The 24,159-nt window shown below is 38.9% G+C and overlaps 1 protein-coding gene across 6 annotated transcripts in view; it reads left to right on the plus strand.

Annotated features, from left to right (window-relative positions):
• The window catches only part of LOC127638794 (ATP-binding cassette sub-family C member 9-like), a 53,761-nt gene that overhangs the window by 7,486 nt on the left and 22,116 nt on the right, over positions 1 to 24,159 (plus strand). For 3 of the 6 annotated variants that reach the window (XM_052120532.1, XM_052120530.1, XM_052120531.1), the window contains exons 2-27: positions 2,875 to 3,046; positions 3,552 to 3,693; positions 4,948 to 5,069; positions 5,546 to 5,712; positions 6,294 to 6,536; positions 7,993 to 8,178; positions 9,342 to 9,512; positions 10,105 to 10,260; positions 10,401 to 10,535; positions 10,617 to 10,779; positions 12,291 to 12,331; positions 12,448 to 12,590; positions 12,835 to 12,949; positions 14,997 to 15,098; positions 16,033 to 16,105; positions 17,230 to 17,335; positions 19,553 to 19,591; positions 20,572 to 20,673; positions 21,189 to 21,273; positions 21,473 to 21,553; positions 22,391 to 22,528; positions 22,859 to 22,984; positions 23,089 to 23,188; positions 23,291 to 23,571; positions 23,679 to 23,830; positions 23,960 to 24,029. In XM_052120532.1, coding sequence (XP_051976492.1) covers positions 2,899 to 3,046; positions 3,552 to 3,693; positions 4,948 to 5,069; positions 5,546 to 5,712; positions 6,294 to 6,536; positions 7,993 to 8,178; positions 9,342 to 9,512; positions 10,105 to 10,260; positions 10,401 to 10,535; positions 10,617 to 10,779; positions 12,291 to 12,331; positions 12,448 to 12,590; positions 12,835 to 12,949; positions 14,997 to 15,098; positions 16,033 to 16,105; positions 17,230 to 17,335; positions 19,553 to 19,591; positions 20,572 to 20,673; positions 21,189 to 21,273; positions 21,473 to 21,553; positions 22,391 to 22,528; positions 22,859 to 22,984; positions 23,089 to 23,188; positions 23,291 to 23,571; positions 23,679 to 23,830; positions 23,960 to 24,029 — 3,387 coding nt within the window. In that variant the 5' untranslated portion in view covers positions 2,875 to 2,898. The remainder of the gene's footprint in view (positions 1 to 2,874; positions 3,047 to 3,551; positions 3,694 to 4,947; positions 5,070 to 5,545; positions 5,713 to 6,293; positions 6,537 to 7,992; positions 8,179 to 9,341; positions 9,513 to 10,104; positions 10,261 to 10,400; positions 10,536 to 10,616; positions 10,780 to 12,290; positions 12,332 to 12,447; positions 12,591 to 12,834; positions 12,950 to 14,996; positions 15,099 to 16,032; positions 16,106 to 17,229; positions 17,336 to 19,552; positions 19,592 to 20,571; positions 20,674 to 21,188; positions 21,274 to 21,472; positions 21,554 to 22,390; positions 22,529 to 22,858; positions 22,985 to 23,088; positions 23,189 to 23,290; positions 23,572 to 23,678; positions 23,831 to 23,959; positions 24,030 to 24,159) is intronic. The other 3 variants (XM_052120533.1, XM_052120534.1, XM_052120535.1) reach the window with 3 other exon arrangements.

Here is a 24,159-nt window from a genome sequence, read left to right on the forward strand (position 1 = left end):
TGGTGAGGGTGGGGCTGTTCGGGGAAGAAGTTGGTGTGTAGAGTTCAGAGTTTGACTTGATGTTGAACACACCAGATGTTGTGTTCTGTTATATGCTACTTTGAGTTCAGTAAAGGTTTACAAGGTTACGAACGTCTCCTCATGTTCTTCAAAGATATTACACCCTGGCTATTGTAATTTATTGTGCTGTAGGTGTTTTGGGTTTAGTGTTAAAACTGATTGATATCAACATTGAAAATTATTATATATTTTTTTTTAATTAGAAGATGAATTCCATGTAGCGATACATCCAGTAGTCCCAACAAGCATTTTTTTTTTAATAAAAGTTTTTTTAGTTGGTAGATCTTATTGAGCTGGCCATTTAAAAGTAGATCATCATGATTAAACTCACTAAAGCCAAGTGAGTGCACTTGGCTTTAGGTGTGTTCAACTTTATGCAGCGCTGTGCAGACCGATCGGTGCTGGACTTGAAGCAGTGCATGTCGGTTAGTACCACCACCGCATCACCATTAAGTATGCCATCAAAGTACCACAAGAGCGATTTGAGAGCAGCCGGCTCAAAAGGAGCTGCACAAGCAGTAGTGCAGAAAAAGTTTTTTTAGTTGGTAGATCTTATTGAGCTGGCCATTTAAAAGTAGATCATCATGCAAAAAAGTGTGGGCACCCCTGATCAAGAGGGTCGGGGACCTGCAAGGGTTCTCTGTCAGCGAAGAGTGCCTAGAGTTTGGTCCGGAAGACCCCGACCAGGCTATGTGCCCTAGGTTCCCACGACCCCTTTTAGAGATCAGGTGGTGAGCCTGCAAGCGCTGTCCTCGAAGGAGGCAGACCCAGCTTTATCGTTGCTGTGTCGGTGCATGCTTGGCACATCTATTTGGATCAGAGCTTTAGATGCTCTTGTAACGGGAGCCAGCTGGTAGATAGCTGTGCAGTGTGTAAAACCTCACTCTCTTGACCTCAAAAGGTGCACTAGCGACTGACGCTAGAGGCTGTAGCCTTTAGCCTCCTTGTTAGAGCACCCGCCTCCCACGCCGGAGACCTAGGTCCGAGTCCTGTACAGAGCGGGTAGAACAAGAGCGTCACACTCTGAGCTGCTCTTTGTCTGCTTCTTTGTCTGCTTCGGTGGACAGCAGAAAGGGAACGCTGTCTCCAAACAGAGGCTTGCCCACTGGATCGTGGATGCCATTGCTTTGGTCTACCAGACTTAGTCCATGTTCCTACGCTCACAGTAGCTTGCCTACATCTGCATCGACAGTTCACGTAACATAGTTCAGCCCTTGTGGCATTTTGTTTAGGGAGCCCTAGTGTCACTACATCGACACAAGAGTGAGTGATTTAAGGAGAACATCTCGGTTACTGTTGTAACCTCCGTTCCCAGATGGCCACAGGCTGAACTACACCACTGTAATGGCTGGGACCTTGTCTCGGCTCCTCAGTGCAAAACCTGAATGAATCCGCATTCCAGCCTCCCTTTTACCCGTATGTCGGGGGGAGTGGCATGCAAATTCTACTCGGCAATTTTCATTGGCCTTTTCTCAAAGATCTGAAGGTGTCTCAGGCTCTTGAGATCGACCCCTGTGTCACTATATCAACACAGCGTTGACCTTCATTTGAAAAGGTTTATGAGCTGCTTAATGCAGTGCCTATTGTTTGTATAAGAAGAAAGTCCAATAAAAGCCTGTATTATTTTAATATCAATAAATGAGTCCATATTTGTAATCATTTTATTTTATAAATAAACATGATATGACTATGACAAACATAATATAGCATGATATAAACTTGATGAACGGTTATAAATGCACGTTGTGAGAGTTACCACACTACTCTTATTTCTGCCATAGACTGACATAGCAGAAGTAGTAAAAGTAGTATGTGGAGTATGCAATTGGGAATGCAACCCTTGAAACACATGTAACCGTTGTTACATTGTGAGTCTGGCCAATTGTTAATTAGATGTGCCATCATCAGAGCTTGTGCAGCTCCTTTTGAGCCGGCTGCTCTCAAATCGCTCTTGTGGTACTTTGATGGCATACTTAATGGTGATGCGGTGGTGGTACTAACCGACATGCACTGCTTCAAGTCCAGCACCGATCGGTCTGCACAGCGCTGCATAAAGTTGAACACACCTAAAGCCAAGTGCACTCACACAACAAATTAAAAGACTCAAGAACACGTGACAATGAAAACCAAACAAAGCCATGAGTTCACACAACATGACAAAACATGAGTGTCAGAATTCAGCCACAAAAAGATATAAACAAAACCAACAGAAGTGGCTAAAGTGTTAACTTAATATCTGTCATAATGATAATACTAAGTAAGCAATAATGATCCAAGTAAAATGCTTTTCAATTATGTATGTTTCTTATTTACCTAAAATATATCAATGAAAAAAAATACAAACAAGTGAAAAAACTTTCGATGGGTCTCAAATGTATAGGCCTGTCAACTATAATATAATCTACCTGTGGATATTATGTATATTGTCCACAAAAAAACATTACAGTCTGCTGTCATGTTATATAATGCAGCTCTTCTGAATGAGATGTGAAACAACTTTGTAAATTAATTGGCAGTGGGTAAAGGTCAGTCACTTTCCCTAGAGAGGGTTTGTTAATCTTGCTCTTATACTGATTGGAACTGTAGCACAGGGTCAAACTTTATCACACCTCTTAGTCATGTCAATAATGACTGCAGCCAGATTGCTTTCAGTGTCGTCTTCTGTAGATTGAAAGTCAAAATCAGTTTATAAGCGATTACATGTTTTTAGATGACTGTCTTAATTTTTTTACATTGAGTGTTTGCAATATAGTGAAATCTATCATCCAAGCCAATAATTGACAACTGTTTGTTTGTTTGCTTTATCACTCCCAGGTTCCTTTTGCCCAATCAGGTGACATGGGCCTGTCTTTTTGTGGGAACGACAACAGTAGTAATGCCTACAGCGTGGACAATGGGGTCCTGGACAATGGCTGCTTCGTGGACGCCCTCAACCTCGTCCCACACGTGTTTCTTCTCTTCATCACCTTCCCTATCCTTTTCATTGGTATGAATGCTGTTGCCAAGAAATTGTGTTAGACTAAGTTTGGCCAACTCATTCTGTTATCTGTATCAGTTTCCCAAGGAGCCTTTACTGTAATAGACGCCTCCTAAATTTCACAGTTTTTCGAAATCTTTAAGACTGACGTCATAATCGTGTCAGTGCTATTCCTCATTCAGTCCTAGAATGACAAAATGTTTCCTATAGCAATACGCAGAATTATCTCACTATTAGCCAAAGAGAAGAAAAACAGTCAATTAACAAGTTAGTTGGAGACAGATAAAGAGTGCTGACGACATGTACAGTTTCCAAGAGAAAAATAATTGCTAGCTATACATTACATTACTCTAGTTACTCAAGGGAGTAATATAATGATACAGTTTGAAATGTTTCCATATTGCCAACCTCACATCAGGCTTGTGCATCAGATAATGATATATGAAATAAAGAGAGATGTAATAATAATAATATTGATGAGATCATTTATTGAGATGTGTGTATTTGTTTCCAGGGTGGGGTAGTCAGAGTTCAAAGGTGCAGATCCATCATAATACATGGCTGCACTTCCCTGGCCACAACCTGCGCTGGATCCTTACCTTTACACTTCTGTTTGTGCACGTGTGTGAGATTGCAGAGGGAATCGTCTCGAACACGTGAGCTTTAAACACACACAAACAAAATAGACAACCCAAGTGATTTCAGCTCTTAAAGACCTCACTGAGATCTTATAAAATTGTAATGTTGTCTAAATCAGACAGCTTTAGCAGCATAGATGATCTTGTAAAACATGGATGTCTTGTATAATGCCCCAGAGTATACATCCACTGTGACAGTGTCAGCTTTCTCAGGGGGTTTTAGGTTTCATAGAATGTGCCTAAGTGGGTTAAAACAGGGGTAAATATAAACAAGTCAGACTTTTGTTAAAGAATACACATTACTGGGGCCTGGGTAGATCAGCAAGTAAAGAAGCTGACTACCACACCTGAAGTCGCAAGTTTGAATCCAGGGCGTGCTGAGTGACTCCAGTCAGGCTTCCTAAGCAACCAATTGGCCCAGTTGCTAGGGTGTGTAGAGTCACATTAACCTCCTCGTGGTTACTTTAATGTGGTTCTCACTCTCGGTCGGGCTCTTGGTGAGTTGTGCGTGGATGCCACGGAAAGTAGCCACTTGGTCGCAGCGGTAGCTCGCTCAACAAGCCACATGATAAGATGGTAAATGGTCTGCACATTTATAGCACTTTTTTTTAACCTTAGAGGTTACCTAAGCAATTTACACTGTCACCATTCACACCTATTCACACACACACACACACACACACACACACACACACACACACACACACACACACATACACACATACACACATACACACACACACACACATACACACATACACACATACACACACACATACACACACACATACACACATACACCAATGGTGGCAGAGCTGCCATGCAATGCGCTAGCCTGCCATTGGGAGCAACTTGGGGTTCAGTGTCTTTCGGCATGTGGAGTCGTGTGGGCCGGGAATCGAACCGCCAACCCTGTGATTAGCAGCTAACACACTCGTCCTTGAGCCACAGCCGCCCCTAATGCGTGGATTGACTTTCTCAGACGTGGAGGCAGCTGAGATTTGTCCTCCACCACCCAGACTGAGGCGAGTCACTATGCCACCATGAGGACTTATGTTTCACCATGAGGACTTAGAACTGGGGAGAAAAGGGGAGAAAATCAAACAAAAAACAAAAAACAAAAAAATAACACATTACTGTACATAGGCTAATGTTACATATGGAGATATAAACGCACAACATGAGGATGCTCAATCTTGATAATTTTATTGACGTGTCTACATTTATGTGTATGTTTTTGTGAATAAATGGCTATTTGTTTTTGTATTGTAGGCAGATGCAGTCAAATCACCTGCACCTCTTCATGCCAGCATTTATGGGCTTCATAGCAGCCACCACATCAGTTGTCTATTACCATAATATAGAAACAGCCAATTTCCCCAAACTACTGCTGGGTAGGTCACAAATGTGATGTTAGCAATTCCAATAAGCATCGCATATTTTTGGGTTGTTCTTAATTAAAATGTATGACATTATTTCTGAATCATATTATACAACCTAATTTTAGAACTGTTGATATGGTATGGAATGATACGGTATGATATGGTATGATATGGTATGGTATGTTATGTTATGGTATGGTATGGTATGGTATGGTATGGCATGGTGTGTTGTGATGTGATGTGATGTGGTATGGTACATTATTCAAATGAAAATTGTTAAATAAAAGGCAGAAACACCTAAAATTATTGCAATCAACTGCTTATCTTTAGATCACAGACTATATACAGTACACACTTTATGTTTTCAGTCACTTTCAAAACTAGATTATGTTTTTAAGATTCTTTATGAAATTGAGGCCAAATTTTTCATCTGTTCGTCTTTCATTTTTCATCTTACACCATCAAATTTTCCACTCTTTTTATCACAGCCTTATTCATCTATTGGATTCTGGCTTTCATCACCAAGATGATTAAGTTATGGAAATTTGCAGAGGCGAGTTTGGGGGTGCAGTATCTGCGTTTCTGTATCACAGCTCTGCTGGTGGTGCTGTATGGCCTGCTTATGGCCGTCGAGATCAACGTCATCAGAGTCAGGGTGAGTTCACATGATACTAATAGATGAGCAAAAAGTAAATACTTTTTTTTTTTTTTTTTTAGATAAATTACACATTATTTTTTCTTTTCTCTACTTTTCTGTATTTCTTAGATATGCTTTAGCTTCTGTATTACCATAACTTACTTTTGAAACTTGGGAGTCTGATACTGCATATTATTGGCTCATATTCACTTTGGATAATTGTCTGCTAAATGATTATATGTAAATGGAAAATTATCTATGCGGTTCTAATTTGATTAATCAATTTTAAGTAAAGTTCCAATAAAATTTATTGTAACGAGAGTGACTAAACTACTGAAAAGACCAGCACAAATTTGCAATCTGGTCCAGGTTGGTTTAGACTGTTATTGCTGGTTTAGCGCTAGTCTAGCTACTGAACCAGCATAGCCAAGCTGTTCGCCAGCAAAATTGGTTGACCAGTGTGATCTTTCTGGTGAAGCTGGTAGACAAAATAGCCAGCGTGCTGTTGATCTGTGTCACTTCAACAGCATATTTGTACATTCTACAATCAAGCCAGCATTTAATGAGACATATCTATCTCTCGTCCATCTTATCTGCAGAAGTACGTGTTCTTTGCGAGCCCCCAAAGGGTAAAGCCTCCTGAGGACTTGCAGGACCTGGGTGTCCGATTCCTTCAGCCCTTCGTTAACCTCCTCTCCAAGGCAACATACTGGTGGATGAACCCCCTCATCATTGGTGCTCACAAGAGGCCTATTGAGCTGAAGAAGATTGGCAAGCTGCCTATCGCTATGAGGGCCCTTACCAACTATCTGCATCTGAAGGACGCCTATGAGGAACAGAGGGTATGTGGAGTAGATCACAGGTTTAAGAGCAGATATTTCATTACAATGCAGACTGACTAACTTTCAGCTTTATTCCTTGAGTTGTTTAAAGGGATTGTTGTACACCCCAACATTTATTTTGTATGTATGACTTTCTTTCTTCAGCAGAACAAAGATTTTTTGAAGAATATCTCAAGAATATCTGTAGGCCCATACAATGCAAGTGAATGGTGATCAGACCTTTGTAGCTCCAAAAATCCCATAAAGGAAACATAAAAGTAATCCATATGATTCCAGTGTTTGAATCCATGTCTTCAGAATCGATTTAATTGATATAATTGGTGTGGGTGAGAAACAGAACAATATTTAAGTCCTTTATTACTCTAAATCTCCACTTTAACTTTAACTTTCAGATGTGAAATTGAAAATAAATAGGCACCGCACCACATGTGACGTTCAGATGTAAAAGTGAAAATGAAAGTTTAGATGTAGATTTAAAAAAGGACTAAAAGTTGTATATATTTCTCACCTACACCTATTATATCGCTTCTGAAGACATGAAGTCAAACACTGGGATCATATGGATTACTTTTATGTTTCCTTTATGTGATTTCTGGAGCTACAAAGGTCTGGTCACCATTCACTTGTATTGTATGGACCTACAGAGCTGAGATATTCTTCTAAAAATCTTTGTTTGTGTTCTTCTGAAGAAAGAAAGTCACACATCTGGGATGGCATGAGGGTGAGTAAATGATGAAAGAATTTTCATTTTTGAACTATCCCTTTCAGGTTTACATAATGTAATCATACGTGTGTGAATCTTTTAAAGGAGTTTATGATGATCCAGACTTTGTTTTACTGTCACTAGCCAGAGTGAAAATACCACCATGGTTGTTGTAAACATCATGCGCTGCACCATCGTATATAGCTGTACAGACTGTTAATGAACACTAGATTAGCATCGTTGGTAGCATGCCAATTGTAAAATATTTGTATAATAATAATAGATCAAATAAAGATGTAAAAGTAAGCATTGTGTATATATTAGGTGTCCTTAGTGAACTCTTCACTTTTATGGAATTAAATGTTTCTTTTTCATTTTCAACTACTATTTAACAGGGTTGGAAAATCTGGAAATATCAAGACATTTTTAAATTGTGATTGCTAGTCATGTACAAGTCATAGACATTTTTTTTGTAAATAAGATAAATGTTAATTTTTCTAGTTATAATCCACTCTAAAACATTTCATTGGATAGAAATTTATCTTTGTGTGTGCAATATGCTCTTAATGATTTTTAAAAGTCCTCATCCAGTTATCTGAAACTATTTGGAAAAAGTCTTGGAAATTAATTGGTGAAATAGTATTGGAAACCTGTATTGATTTCAACTTCCAACACCATGTTTTAGCAACTAATGTGAGGACTGACAGTCCTTAAGAGAAGAGATGGGTTCACCAATGTGTCTTTGCTTGACAGCAGACAACAGAGGACCCAGAGAAATCCCCATCTATCTGGAGGTCCATGTACCGGGCGTTTGGGCGGTCCATTCTCCTCAGCAGTACCTTCCGATACATGGCTGACCTGCTGGGCTTTGCCGGGCCGCTTTGCATCTCTGGGATTGTGGAACACCAGGATAATAAAACAGAGGTCATTATGAACAAGGTGTGTATTAGGTTTGACAGTGTGTGTTAGTACGTGGAAAGAATGGAGAGAATGGTAGAAAAGGGAATAGAGAAAAGAGATAAAAATTAAGCTAATATGTAATGGAAAAATATCATACCAATAGTCTAATCGCCGTCTGCCACCCCTATGATATGATCTTATTTATTCTGGTCTCCATTCATAACATCTCATTAAATCCATTAAGATGACATTCAAATAAATGTCAATTAAATTATCTGCTCCAGATATATTTTTCTGGACATTGCACTGCTGATAATTAGACTTTATTTATTTTTACTAATTACAATGTGACAGTAATGTACTGTATAATATGGTGTGTCTGATATCTCCTATTTTTCATTGCCATTCATCACTTCCTGTGTGATGTCACAAGGCGTTAGTGCTGTTTACGAGATACGGCCTGTATGTCATCACCTTGAGATGACAGCAATTATTAGATTTCACATGATATGTTCTCCCTGCTCAGATGACCATGATGTCATGTGCCATTGGAAAAACACTCTCAAGAGGTTTAGATAAGAACTGATCTTCTGCTGGAAAAAACTGACAGACCATAAACAAGTCTCAGAATGAGTGATATCATTGTATTTGGGTTGTCCTGGTATCTGTCCATACTGTATATTCTGGCAGCATGTGTCTGTGAATATTTGTTTCCCTGCTGATAAAAACAACTTAAACCAGCCTAAGGTGGTTTGCTGGTTTAATCTGGTTTAGCTGGACTAGCAAATTTTTTCCCGCTACTGGTCTGACCAGCTGACAATGCCCAAAACCCTTCTAAAACCAGCAAAACAGACCACCCTAACCACTTTGGCTAGTTAAAGCTGTTTTTCAGCAGGCCATGTATCTGTGTGTGGGTGGCTAAACAGTGACAAAAGTGAAGCCAAAGCAGATGTGCATATTTGTGTGACATGGAAAATCACACTCTCACAAACACACACGCACGCACGTGCACACACACACACACACACACACACACACACACACACACACACATTCATACCGGCAATGTTCTGATTTATTGGGTCTGGGTGTGTGTACGTTAGTGGATGTGGTTGTGCATGTCATCAGTCATCAATGAAATGACATTGGTGTTATGTAATATGTGTGTATCTACATTCTCTGTTTGTGTTCTGCTTTGTCAGACAGGGAATATGTTTTTGGGGGTCTACTTCATGTCGTCCACTGAGCTTCTGCAGAATACGTCTGTTTTAGCCGTTCTGCTGTTCCTGGCGCTCATACTGCAGCGAACATTCCTGCAGGCCTCTTACTATGTCACCGTAGAAACTGGTATTAACCTGCGCGGGGCGCTGCTTGTAAGTTTACTGAAAGACAAACATGCACAGCACAATCAAACAAATGTGTATTTCATATCCATCAACCCTCACTGCTCTTATAATATTGGATCTTATAATACAAAATAAAATTTTACAAAATTCCCTCCTCATTAGGATAGCAAAGTCTTATACTATTTCTTGTCTTTTCTTGTTTTTTTTATTCTGTTCTATTCTATTATGGTCTATTGTTTTGTTCTATTCTGTTCTACTCTACTCTGTTTTGTTCTGTTGTTTTCTATTGTTCGTTTACGTTCTCTCTAATTATGTTTTACACTATTATATTCTGTTCTATTAATATACAGTAAAGATTTCAGAAATTAAACATTTAGACTATTTTTCATGTACAGAGAATCTGTGTTGTCTTCCATGTTATCTATGTTCATCTGTCTGTCACTAAAATGCTGTTTTGAGGACATTTATGACTGATTTGCACCTCTGTAGTTTATAACAGCAGCCTCCTCTTGAGTCTGCTTTCGAGGATATTTTTTGTGCCAAGATTTGCTAATGACTTGATCAAACTTAGCGCGTAAGGTTTTTTGAAAAGATGCCCATATTGGTTTTGATCCTTCAGGCGATGATCTACAATAAAATTCTGCGTCTCTCCACCTCAAACATGTCCATGGGAGAGATGACCCTTGGTCAGATCAACAACCTGGTTGCCATAGAGACTAATCAGCTCATGTGGTTTCTCTTCTTATGCCCTAACCTATGGGCCATGCCAGTTCAGGTATATCATAGCATGCTCTTGTTGGAACAGAGACAAAAATAAAATTGCTATTAGATTATTAGGTTTCCCAATGCAAAGTATATATGTTGTGTCATTATCATAAATTGTTTGACTTGATGATTTCTATTTCCTGTTTGTAGATCATTATGGGAGTGATCCTACTGTATTATTTGTTGGGTGAGAGTGCCTTGATAGGGGCCGGGGTCATTTTGCTGCTGGCCCCGTTTCAGTACCTCATCGCCACCAAGTTGGCGGACACACAGAAGAGTACACTGGTGAGCTTGCCTTACACCTGTGTGGGTTTGTCTTTTCCTGTGTCTTATGAAACAGTTCATGACTTCTTAACTTTCTTTCAGGACTACTCAACAGACCGTCTCAAAAAGACGACGGAGATTCTGAAGGGAATAAAGCTTCTGAAGCTCTACGCGTGGGAGAACATCTTCTGTGATTGTGTAGAGGACACCCGAGAAAAAGAGCTGACCAGTCTGAAGACTTTCGCCCTCTACACATCAATGTCCAGTATGATAGCCTCCTCTCTTACATTGTATGCTCTGATTTAAGCCAATAGACTCCTCACCATCATATTCCCCACCCCCAACCAATATTATTATTTGTAGGGATGGGTGATACCACTTATTTTCTTTTCGATCCGGTACCAATAATTTCAAGTCCAATATCATCGATACTGATAGTAATACCGATACTTCTATTAAATAATTTTTTTTGCAATTTCTTGGGATAAAATGGGTAATTAAAAAATACATTTTCAGTCATAATTCAAGCCATATTTGTTTTGTGAGCCTAAACAGAAAATTATTAGACTTCTGTTTTGTTTACTCTTACAAAAATTAACCATGGTTTCACTACAGTAACTAGAGTTTAACCATGGTATTTAGTTAAGCCATAGTTACCACACAATTAACCATGCATAGATACTACAAATTTACTGTAGTTGTAGCGAACACACACACACAAGATGAGACAGTCACAATGTCGGATGAAACTGCTTTATTGATAGAAAGCAGTGCAGGCAAAAGTACAAAGGGCAAATCCAGTGAAGAGTTGTCGAGGGAAGCGTAGGGTCAAAAGCCGGGGAATCAAAGTATCGTAAGGGGCAAATCCGGGAGAGAGTGGTAAACGAGAGCGGGAGGTCGAAGCCAGGAAAACAGTTAACAACGGGACTAGCGGGATCAAAGACAGGGGAACAAGGGGAGCTGGCAAGCTAAGGGGTAAACAAGAGGAGGTCAGAACTAGACGAGACTAGCGGGGGGGTCAGAACTAGACGAGACTAGTGGGGGGCAAAGATACGGGAATCTAAACACAATAATCAACACCCGTGAAACGGATGTGCTGTGGTATTTATAGGGGAAGGTGCAGGTGTAAACAATGAAAGGTGATGAGACGAGTGCAGGTGAAACTAATGTGCAGGAGGATTGGAAGCGCGTGAGAAACTCGAGGAAGGGAGATAACCTACGAGCATGTGAGCGAGTAGGAGCAAAGTGGGCGTGAGGGCTCAAGCGAGCAAAAAGAGCGTGAAAAGCTCGAGGGGGCGGAGCGAGGGAGTGAGGTCGAGGGAGTGAGTGTGTGTGCGACGAAGCGGGGATGGGGCAGAGGAGCGGGGTTCGTGACAGTAGTAAATGGTTTCAGCCCAAAAAACAATTACACACAAACTCATGAGAAATGTCACCTTCAGATGTGTTGTTATTTTAGTGTGAATTTACTCCAGAAGCTGTTTCTCTTAATTTTTTTATCATAACATCTACAAGGCACTTATCCCTCTTGTTTGAAGCCTTGTGACGATGCAAGAGCTTGTCTGCGTGTGTCTTTCATCATGCATGTTAAAATGAGTGGAAGAAGAAATAGTTTCCATCCTGCACAAGTAATGGCTAATATAGCCTAAACCTTTTTATTTCACTTTGAAGCTTGGGATTATTGTTCATATTCATGGTAACCAAATAATAATATCCCCAATTTTCACACACACAAAAAAAAACTCTCTTATCTGTCTCTGTCTCTGTTTCACTTTGCAGTATTTATGAATGCAGCCATCCCCATTGCTGCAGTGTTGGCGGTAAGAAGTGCATAATGACAGACCTTGATCAATCAGTTTTACTCTTGGTATTTCACGTGCTCTTCGTACATACATTACCATGAGCTTCTTAAAGCACTGTGTCTGTTTGCTTATAGACCTTTGTCACACATGCCTATATTGAGGATGTCAGGCTCAGCCCAGCTAAAGCGTTTGCCTCTTTGGCTCTGTTTCACATCCTGGTCACTCCACTTTTTCTGTTGTCCACGGTGGTCAGGTTTGCAGTCAAGGCCATGGTCAGGTATGTTGCTTACTAATCAAGCTGGCAAAGTCTTAACATTCCTTTTGTTGGTATACGTTGATATAAGACATATATTAATCTCACTTATTGGTTGTCACATGTTTCTGCATAGGTTAGTTGGTGGAATTGTATAATGTTCCAATTGGGAATATTGCATTATAAGGATGTTCAGCATAGGTGTGATGGTGTGTATACATTAAATGTGTACATTTATACTCATTGATCTCTACCCTGATCCCTGCAGTGTACAGAAGCTCAGCGAGTTCCTGCAGAGTGATGAGATTGGAGATGACAGCTGGAGAAATGGAGATATGTCCATGCCACTAGAGTCCAGCAAGAAATACAAATACCCAGGGGATGTGAGTTCAGACACAGAGATTTACACTTAAAGACATTCCCTAACACTCAGAATCTATTCCTAGCTTCTAGGTTCAGCAGAGCTTTACTGGGAACTCTCCAGAAGGGGCAATTCCCTGTCACTTAAATAGGAATAAGGTTTTCTTTGGTCAGATTCAAGAAAGGGAAAGTAATAAGACATTTGATGATGATTTAGTGGTCACAGAGGATCAACACAGATAGTAAGCTTAATAAATTAAACTGAAACAATGTAATCTAATTTACAAATATTTTTTACTAACCATTATGAAAATGAAATAGGAATGTGTTTTTCTCTTAATACATAAAAGTAAAGCACCAGCATCTCTGTGAAATCTGAGTTGATCATTTTTGCATGAGTTTGCAAGTGGCTTTCCATTACAGTTTTCATAGTAGGAAGTTGGAAAATATTACATTTTGAGCTGAATGGAATGCAGCATTAGTGCATTGCTATAAAGTTGTTAGGGTGTTCTGGGTGTTTGTTGGGACATTGATGGGTGGTTGCTTACTGACCCAAGCAAAAATCGTAAATTGTGGCCCATCTCTCCTCAACGAGCCTCATGTCTATATCTGAAACGGTGTGGGATGACTTTCACGTCAAAATTAAATGCTGAAGATTTGAGGTTTGTTCAAATTGCAGACCATACAGTATGTACGAGTGCTAGTTGTAGTGATGCTAGCACCACAAATAATTAGAGATGTTCTGCTGGACAGAAATAAACTGTAGCGCTGGACTAAATTTCAGCATCAGTGTTGGTTCCACAATGATAATCTATAAATCGGCTCTAAGCATGCATTTAAATAACAGTGATTCTAACTGATTGTATGGTTTAAACTTGACATCCATAACATTATATATGAATTTAAATAACAGCAAACATGATATTCCATACAGCCATGTCTCTAAAGGCAACTCTCTCACGTTTAGAGAGCTAAAACGGGAGCTGGTCATGTCTGAGCCAGCATAGTTGAGATCTGACACATGTTGAAGCGATGCCTCTCTCCGTGGTCAGCATAGTGACCCTCAGCTGTTCTCTGAGAGAGGGATGAATCATTGACTGTGCTAACACTATCCTTGTCCACCCAATGGGGTGAGAGAAAAGGAGGGAATAGAGAGACTGATGTTGAAGACTGAAAATGTAAAGATTTATTGTGAGAGGGAGAAGAGGGGGAAATCCAAAGAGCAGGGGTTTTAGAAGAGGAAATAGTGTTAAGCTGAGAAAAAGAGGCTGAAGGGATGCACAAGAGGGAACTCTTGTTTCCACTGGTGTACGGGACACCACCACAGCCCCGAGGGGGGCCCCTAACGGTGATATGAGCCAATTATACAATGGGAACATTTCCCTATCTAGAGCTGTTTTTACACTAAATAGAAAGAAACCACATCTTAGCTTCAGATATACCATGTGTTTATACACTGCTGCACAAAGGTAGTTTAAATGTATTTACATGGATTCACAATCTCAAAAACCGTGAATCATGTGCGAATATTGAATGTTGATTATTGTGAACAGCAGACAAAAAATAGGACGATAGAAGTATTGTCATTACAGAGTTGCTGTTTCTTGTAATTTGTCACAGTATGTATAAGCGGTATTAAAATATTTTGCCATGTTAACTGTAATGTAATAATCTCTAATGCAAAGGGAAGATTTTAGAATGGAGCTTCATTGTAGAACTTTTGCATCCTTCTCATTCAAGTCAGTGTTTGCTGATTGGTTGAAATGTATATCCTCAGCTTTTACTTGCTGTAGACTAGCTGTAGCCCATCAAATTACTCAAATACTTTCTAAATGACAGAAAGATGTTCATCTTGAAAGATGACCTGAAAATATTTCAATAAAATAAAGAGAAAAGTACTGAAAATACCAAAATAACATCTGTTTTTGTCTCTATCTGTTTGTCCGCAATGACATCGCTATTTGTGGGCGGAGCCCCATCTGATGGTCGGATAGTCGTGTGATGTGTGCTTTACACTTTCTTCAAAATTTCCCTCATTCTCTCCTCTATCCTTCTCTTCTATCATCATAGACTAAAGCGATTAACAGAAAGGGACGGTATCGAATGGATAACTACGAGCAGCCCATGCGCAGGCAGCTGAGGCCCACAGAGAATGAGGATGTCGCTGTACAGGTTAGATGTCACTATCATTACAAAAGACTCCATCAGCCCTGATTCTCAGGCCCTCATTCACAGACATACAGAATATGCTGAAGTTCATTAAGAGAGCTTAGGATCCGAATGTTCTCATCCAGATGCCAATAACCTTCTCCAATCAAGTCAGGGCAAGCTTTCAAACCCTAAAATCTGGGTGACTCATGAGTTTTAATGATTTTTGAGTGCCCTGGAACTTATGCCCATCTCTAACAACATGTTCTTTCCTTTCTCAGCTGGTTTAAAATCCCCCATATGGAGTTTGTGATAGTTTCTCAGACATGGCTTTAGTTAAATGTGATTTGGGTTTAGCTTTCCTCTAAGTAGAGTTTGGGATTCTCATGAGAAGACAAAGTCTAAAAATCAGGACATTAATTTAACTGTTTATTTTGTTTTGTTTCTCCTCTGTCATTTGGTCCCTGGAGGGTCCGTTTCCTTTTGCATCCCTCCGGACAGTACAAGCCTCTTAGCTAATGAGCCTAGTGGCAGAACACATAAACACACATGCACACATGTCCTGTAAGCCTGCATGCACTCTCTCACTGACCTACTGTCACATCCGCTCACTTAGTTATGAATGTGGCCTAATCTACTCTGACATTTACACTCCTTCACTCGTATTTTCAACCATTTCACCCCCCCCCCCCCCACCCCCCCGTTCTCACAGATGTTTTTTATTGTTCACTGTTCTCTTTTTCGCAATATTTCATTCTGGCCTCCTGTGCTGTTTTGATGGGAGTGTTATCACTGCTGTAAATAAACATTGGAAAATTTTTATTTAGAATGCATCCGGAGGATGGAAATGTGACACAAAGCAGAGACAATGTGATCATATCACATCAGGATTTTTTGTTGTTGCCATATTTGGTAAGTATTTGCTTTTTATTTGTATTTGTTATTATGCCTCCTTCAGGTGAACGATGGTTTCTTCACTTGGGGAAGCAACTTGTCAACGTTGTCAGATATCAACAGCCGAATCCCAACAGGTACACTGCTTTAAAGCCCAAGCAAACCCTGAAAATTATACTTTTACACAATGAATGACATTACTGCATAACCGTCTTTTGACTTTGAGCTATGTCTATCTCTAGTTTAGCACCTTAAGGAACATCACTCATTCACATTTGTAGCAGCAAAGTCACCTTATTGTGACTGAATTGGCAGATACTTTCAATACCTACATAACAAACACTCAGTCTCTAAGATTATTTTTGTATCTGCATTTTGTATGTACTTATTTATTGGGGGAAGTCATATCAAGTCAAGCTCCTTATTGTCATTGTACAGGTACAAAAAATAATAATTCTCCACAAAGTAAATATATAGTTATAGAGAAATAAAAAGAAAAATATATATATAAAAATTCTAGCATTATTTAAAAATTATTAATTATATATTAAAAATATATGTATAAAGACAATAAAAAAATTGTAAGACACATTCAAATGTACAAAAAATAATAAATAGGAAGTGAGTAATGGTTGGAAAATACACATTAATTAACGCCACACTAAATGGGCTAGATTTGCTCTTCCTGATGTTAAGTAAACCTTACTGTAAATCAAAAGCAAACAAAAAATGTGTATTGTAATTCAAAGTGAAAGTTACTACTTCTTAGTACTTCAACCAAAAATGACAATTCTGTCATTGTTTACTCATTACATCATTTACTTAGTTCTTCTGTAGAACACAAAAGGAGATGACTGAGGTAGAATGTTAACCTCAATCACCATTCACTTCCATTGTATGGGGAAAACAATGCAATGAAATGAATGGTGACTGAGACTACAGATAAATATACTGTACAGATTAACATCACCTTTTGTGTTCCACAAATGAAAGAAAGTCATATGGGTTTGGGACATCTTGAGGGTGTTGATGACAGAATAGATTATGACAGAATTGTTAGACAAAATTGAAGGCTTCATGTCTCTGCACATGGTTTGCTGTTCTGGTTTAGTAATTCAGAAGCCTCAGTAAGGCATCCTGCTGCCTGCCATAGTCCTCCCATCCTCCATTGACTGTATGCATCAACAAAACCTGTCCACGGAGGCAGAACCTATACATATAAAACTGTAGCTAACCTTCATCTTGTTGCCCTTTTTTTCAGGTCAGCTGACAATGATTGTGGGCCAGGTGGGTTGTGGGAAATCATCTCTGTTGTTGGCCATGCTGGGAGAGATGCAGACGATCAGTGGGAAAGTCTACTGGAGCAAGTGAGAGAATGCACACACAAATTCTGTATAAACTCACTGTATAAAATACTTTATGCTACAGTATGCGTATTTATGAAGTCACCTGAATGAAAAAAAGAATACAGTACATGGCCAAACGTATGTGGACGTCCCATTTAAATGAACAGGTTTGGTTATAGGCCCCTTAATTCCAGTGAAGGCAAATCTTAAAGGGATAGTTCACCCAGAAAAAATGACAATTCTGTCATCATCTCCCTGTCATGTTCTTCCAAATCCATATTACTTTTGATCTATGGAACAAAAAAGGAGAATGTTTGTCTCAGTCCAATTCAATTCCATTGCATCTTTTTTCCATACAATGAAAGTTAATGATTACTGAGTCTACCATTCTTTCTCTCACGATATGCCCTTTTGTGCTCGATGAGAGGCATGTGGCAATGATTTTGCAATTAAACAAGCACGTATGGTTGTGGTATTTGTGTGTCTACTTACTTTTGGCCATATAGTATAGATATAACACATATTTTATGGGCTTGTTGTTTGTATTTTGACTTAACATATATTGTAAGTTGTGAACCGAAATTCACCTCTCCTTTCTCTCGACCACTAAAGCAGCTAATCAATGAATTTTGAATGTTTGTCTTTATGTACCAGAAAACAAGGGAGGAGTACATCTGCATGCCAGACCCATCAGATGCTAATCAAAGCCTTCATCTGTTAAAACACACATGTATATAAATATTCTGCTGCCCATTCCATCTGCTATTATTATGTACCATGTTGTGCATACACAGATGTATGTTGTGCCAGCTTACTCCTTATGCGTTACTGTTTGTGTGTGTGTGTGTGTGTGTGTGTGTGCGCGCGCGCGCATGCCTGCGTGTGTGTGTGGGCAGGTTTGGGTGGTTTAAGAGGACTTTTTTTAGGTTACAAACTGGTTATTACAAGGGTATTATGCGATAAATGTGGTTTATGAGGACATTTCTAGTGTCCCCATAATTAAAACCTCTTAAGAAGCATACTAAATTATGTTTTTTTGAAAATGTAAAAATGCATAAAGATGTTTGTGAGGATTAGGTTTAGGGGTTGGGTTAGGTGATGGAATCTCTAGTTCTTACAGTATAAAAATCATTATGTCTGTGGAGAGTCCTCATAAGGATAGTCACACCAATATGCATGTGTTTGTGTGTGTGTGTGTGTGTGTGGAAACCCCTGTTTTGTCTTTGATTACTCCATCCATTACTCCTTAACTATTTTCTTCCATTTGCCATTCTCTCCCCTCTGTGTTATCAGCACACAAAGGAAATGCTTTTCTCTCTGTGAATATCTCCATCTGTCAGCCTGTGCTGGAGATGGTCTCTGATTAGCATTTATGAGCAAAGCCAAGCAGATCTACATACCGGTAGTTGCTTTTAATCCATTGATTTGCAAGTGATTTATATGCAGTGGCATAAAAAAAGTGTTTACAGTAAAATGCTTGAATGTCATTGTAATAGGTAACAAAATATCAAACCAATTGATATCTGACAAATAAACAAATTATGCTAGGCATTGTCTTAGGACTAGTTGAAGTCTTCTGTGCCATTATTGCAACTAATTTGCCATGGTCTGGTGCCAGGGTCATTTTTAGTGTATGTGTGAAGTCAATTACCCTCAAGTACATTATTAAATCATCAACCACATCTAAAACCGAACAATGTTCGATAAACTACAGCTTGTTGGCAAATCCACCGTCTGTTGGTTGTCCTCGTTATATCATTTTAAACCTATGGTAACAAATGTAACAAACTGCAAAATAAATGTGCTTTTGCCACTTGGTTTGATATTTTGTTGGATAATGCAATGACATTCATACATTTTAAGTGTGGCTTAAGCAACTGCAATTTTAAACCCATTCAGCTTACGTCTGCATTTGGGCCACAATAATATTAGCAATTCATTTTAAGTTTCTTATTATTTAAAAAAAAATTAAAATTCAGGTTCTCTAATGGCAATGACATTACTCACTAGCTAAAGTGTGATACCGATATATTAGTACTAGACCAGTAACCATAGACCTGTTTTAGCTTGAATTACTATTCAGGTCATGTTTTATGACGGATAAAAGTGAGTCAAGTGGAGTAGTGTTCACTATTATCACAGAACGGTGTGTCCTCATGGACTATTTATTAACTCTGGTCACATATGTGTGTGTCTTTGTTTCTCTGTGTCCTCTTCCGCCATGCTGTGTTCAATCAGGCTGCCTGATTGTGAGATACTCCTCGATGGGAACATAAGGTATTTCACCGGAGGTCTTTACATGCTTACATGCTACAAGCTAAACACAGTCACCTCAATAAAGTAACGCAGAAGGACTTTTGTTGCATGTGTGACTTAAAAAATGGCAAAAAAAAGATGTGGCAAGTGTATTCTGTATTACGAAATGCAGACAGTAGGCAAGAATCTTTTGAAATTGTTCTTTCAGCAGATTGTTGGACAGTTTTCAGAAAGACTGAACTGTTCTGAGCTTTAATATCTTTTAATGTGCATGACTTGCAGCGGGCACAATACAGAGCTGTCTTATGAAGAACAGAGGTACCTATTTCTGAGCTCTTTCAACAGATGTGCTGTGATTTCCCATTCGTTTGCACATCCATCCATGTATCCCTTCAGGACCGTTTCTCCTCTATCTTTACATTCCTCTGGCTTTAAACTCTTTGTCCTCTTCATTTCTCCTCCCCAAACATCAGTATAATATGTGGTGTTGTTTTTGTGTGAAATATACAGTGCGAGATGTGTGAAAATGTTGGGAGTCTTCACCACTCTTGGTAACACTAGGGTTTTCTTACAGAGATATCAATTTCAGTCAATATATGGTTGTTACAGCAGGACTCCTCCAAAGGAAAGAAAAACAGACTTTATCCTGTTTTATCAAACAAGAGGAGGCCATGCGCAATATCATGTATCATCTTTCATTTTTGAAGCAATGAACTACACTCATAAAGTTTTTTGTTCAAAATTTGATCTTTATTGTTTCAATCTCTGTGACAGTGAATTCTGAATAAGTTTTATGCATGGTCATTATGACTTCTTGCATTTGATATTTTCTTTAATCTGCTACTTTAGCTCATGATTAACAAAGAGTTTTCCTTCACATCATCTTCAAACCCTTAGCGTTTTCACTGAGATGGTAGCCAGAGAATGTTTATTTATACTTCCATCTTAACTAATTATGTTGCTCTCTCTCTCTCTCTCTCTCTCTCCTCTCTATTGCTCAGTAAAAACAGGTATTCTGTAGCCTATGCAGCACAGAAGTCATGGCTCCTGAATGCCACCGTTGAGGACAACATAACATTCGGGAGTCCGTTTAATAAGCAGAGGTGAGAACAAACGTTCCCATGTATTTCCTAATAAAACCGGATGTGTGGATGGGACATATCAAATGGCTCATCCTTTTTATTAATAGATAGTTACGTCAGCCATGAACCATGGTTTGCTATTTGCTAGTCTGTTGCAGACTACATTAGGATGAGGGATATAAAGTCGATTTGACAACAATGTGTGTAGTGCAAGATGGGTAATTTTCCCAAAAGTGAAAAATGGAAATTTAAATACTTATATGTCATCTTATATCTAAAGGTTAATTTGATGAACTTTTAAGAGTATCAATTAGATCAATTGGAATATTGAAATTTTGAAAGCTATTAGACATGGACGAAAGGCCACAAATCTCCAGTTTTGATATCATGGGGTCAATAAGTCTAAGCCTCAATTATAATAAAACTCCTTGTGGAAACTTGACATGAATTTTCACTCCCTTATGAGCTAATTTTTAAGATTCCTAGCCTTGGTTTCCTAAACATTCTTATATTTAACATTTTAATCTATTGCACAGATACAAAGCAGTGATTGATGCCTGCTCACTTCAACCAGATATCGACCTCCTTCCTTTTGGAGACCAGACTGAAATTGGAGAACGGGTAAGAGAGGACAAGAGAGGCTGGTCATTTCTCTAAGGAGGAGGTTAAAAATTAATTGTGTCTGGACTTGAGTCTAGCTATCTGACCTCAGCTGCTGTGATACTAATCAAATAAAGAGTTGTTACTCAGACTACCATGACATTATTGTGTCATCAGAACTGAAAGATTTTGATATGAATTTATGTATGTAATCCTACAGGGTATTAATCTTAGTGGTGGCCAAAGACAACGGATCTGTGTGGCCAGAGCTCTATACCAGAACACCAACATTGTTTTCCTGGTATGAATCAAGTTTTATCATTCAGAAAAGTGTGGATTAAACACAGTAACACAAGTAGACACACTCATATTGTAGATATAGCCTTGATAGTGTCAGACATCTACCCCCTTCACAGTGAGCTATTTCCAAGTGGAATGTAACACGCCTTCAAAATTTAAAAGTGTTTATGATGATGACCAAAGTGTTTAATTTGATTTCAGAGGTACACCCAGATAAGATTTCGATATGTGATAGTACAGGGTATGTAGTGGCAGCAATAGCAAAAAACACAAAATAATATAAAAGAGCTGATTATTGGATTACAGTACATGAATACACACCCTTCTGGACGGAATTATGAATTCATCTCATTCCTGTAACCATTCTTTGGAATGACGTTATGTCTGGCAATGAAGTTATGCCCAGATAGACAATGTGGTCATTTTAGTGTAATTTCAGGTTAATCTGTGTATTTTAAGTGACTTGAAGTGTATTTCAGCACTGTTTAAACAGATCCTTTTAAAATAATGACATTTGAATTCTGGAATTGAAATAGTCATATTTAATTTTCAGTATTGTCTCCAGCAAATTACATTACATTTACCAATACATTTAATAATTTAGCTGACACTTTTATTGTAATCCATTTACATAATGAGGAAAATCACAAGTAATTTGACATTAAAGAAGTTTTTACAAATGCAGAATTAAAGCTTTCAATTAATTAATTTAACCAAATTTCCTCAAATGATAAACATACATGTCTGAATCAGTCTTGGTATATATTTTGTTTCATGTTGAATTGAAGTAGAGTTAAACCTTAACCTTGTTTTGGGGTTGCTTATATCCCACCTGTAGGATGACCCGTTCTCCGCCCTAGACATCCACCTCAGTGACCATTTAATGCAGGAGGGCATACTCAAGTTCTTACAGGATGACAAACGGACTGTGGTCTTGGTCACACATAAGCTGCAGTATCTTATTCATGCTGACTGGGTAACTAGTAGTGCTGGCTGTTAAAGATATTGGAAAATTATTTAAAATGCCCCAAAGGCTGGAACTTAGACAGTGAATTACCAATGACCTGTTATCAATGTCATTGAAAATGGCTTTTATTTAATTTTTAGATGGAGTCTAATGTTCTATAAGGAGCTTTTTAAACTCATAGCAGAAAAAATCTGCACCTTGATCGGCACTATATTTCTACGGTTTTACAAATATGAGCTAATCTTTAAAGCTAATCAATTTGGTCACATAAGCAATTAAAATAAACATTGCCACATTGTGTAGGACCCTGAGTGATTAATATTAGCATCTATCTCTTAGATAATAGCCATGAAGGATGGCTCAGTGCTGAGAGAGGGGACATTAAAGGATATTCAGACTCATGATGTGGAACTCTATGAGCACTGGAAAACCCTGATGAATCGACAAGACCAGAAGCTAGAAAAGGTAAGTATCCCTCAAATCCAATCTCTGTTAACATTGTTCTACTGCAACAGAGGCTGATGTTGATGATGTGGTCTACAGTGTGTGTTGTTGTTACTGTGTTTTAGGAGACCGAACTGGAAAGTCAGACCACTCTTGAGAGGAAGACTTTGAGGAGAGCGTTCTATTCAAGAGAAGCGAAGAACCAAATTGATGATGAGGATGAAGGTAAATGTTCACCAGCTTTTTAGCGCCGCCTTTCCTGTTTTTTTGTTTTTGTTTTTTGGAAAAATATATCTCATACACCTTTATTCAACTGTCATTCCATAGAGGAGGAAGTGGAGGAGGATGAAGATGACAACATGTCCACCACCACCAGCCGACTTTCGAAGATCCCATGGAAGATGTGCTGGAGATATCTGTCCTCAGGTGGCTTCCTCATGGTCTTCCTCATGGTGTTGTCCAATTTGGCCAAACACTCGGTTATGGTAGCCATCGACTACTGGCTAGCAGCCTGGACCTCCTCAAACCCACGTAATGAAAGTCTCGCCAATACATTTGACAATGCAACCAATTACAAACGGAACTATGATGTCACACAGATCGCAGAGGTAATGCCTCACTTCTGAGAAATGGCTGTTTGAAATATATATTTATGTCATATTTGATCTAGTTAGTAGTGATTAAGTTGAGCTCTTTGTTTTTACATGGTTCATAGCATCGTTCCTACATGCCTGTGTTCATAATATTGTGTGGGGCTGCAATAGCCCTCTGCCTTATCACTTCCCTGACTGTTGAGTTTCTGGGAGTGGCTGCTGCTACCAACCTCCATCATAATCTACTCAACAAGATCATTCATGCTCCCATCAGGTACTCATACAAACAAAACATGTTTTTACACACAGTACTTTACTGCTATGATCTTCCAAATATCTGATACAGACTCAATAAGGAAAATTGATAACCTTTTCGAAAACCTTTTCAATATGCCATTGTTAGATTCTTTGATATCACCCCACTTGGACAAATCCTGAATCGTTTCTCAGCGGATACAAACATCATTGATCAGGTGAGAGAAAGATGAACAGAGGGAGAAAGATGAAGGGGATTAGTTATAGAAAGAGCAGATGGCATTTTAACTCAAGCTTTTAGTGCAGATCTGATGTCTGTTTGATGTCAGAGTTCCATCCTAGTTAGGC

Source organism: Xyrauchen texanus, chromosome 47, assembly GCF_025860055.1.
Source record: "Xyrauchen texanus isolate HMW12.3.18 chromosome 47, RBS_HiC_50CHRs, whole genome shotgun sequence".
In the NCBI taxonomy this organism is placed as follows: Eukaryota; Metazoa; Chordata; class Actinopteri; order Cypriniformes; family Catostomidae; genus Xyrauchen; species Xyrauchen texanus.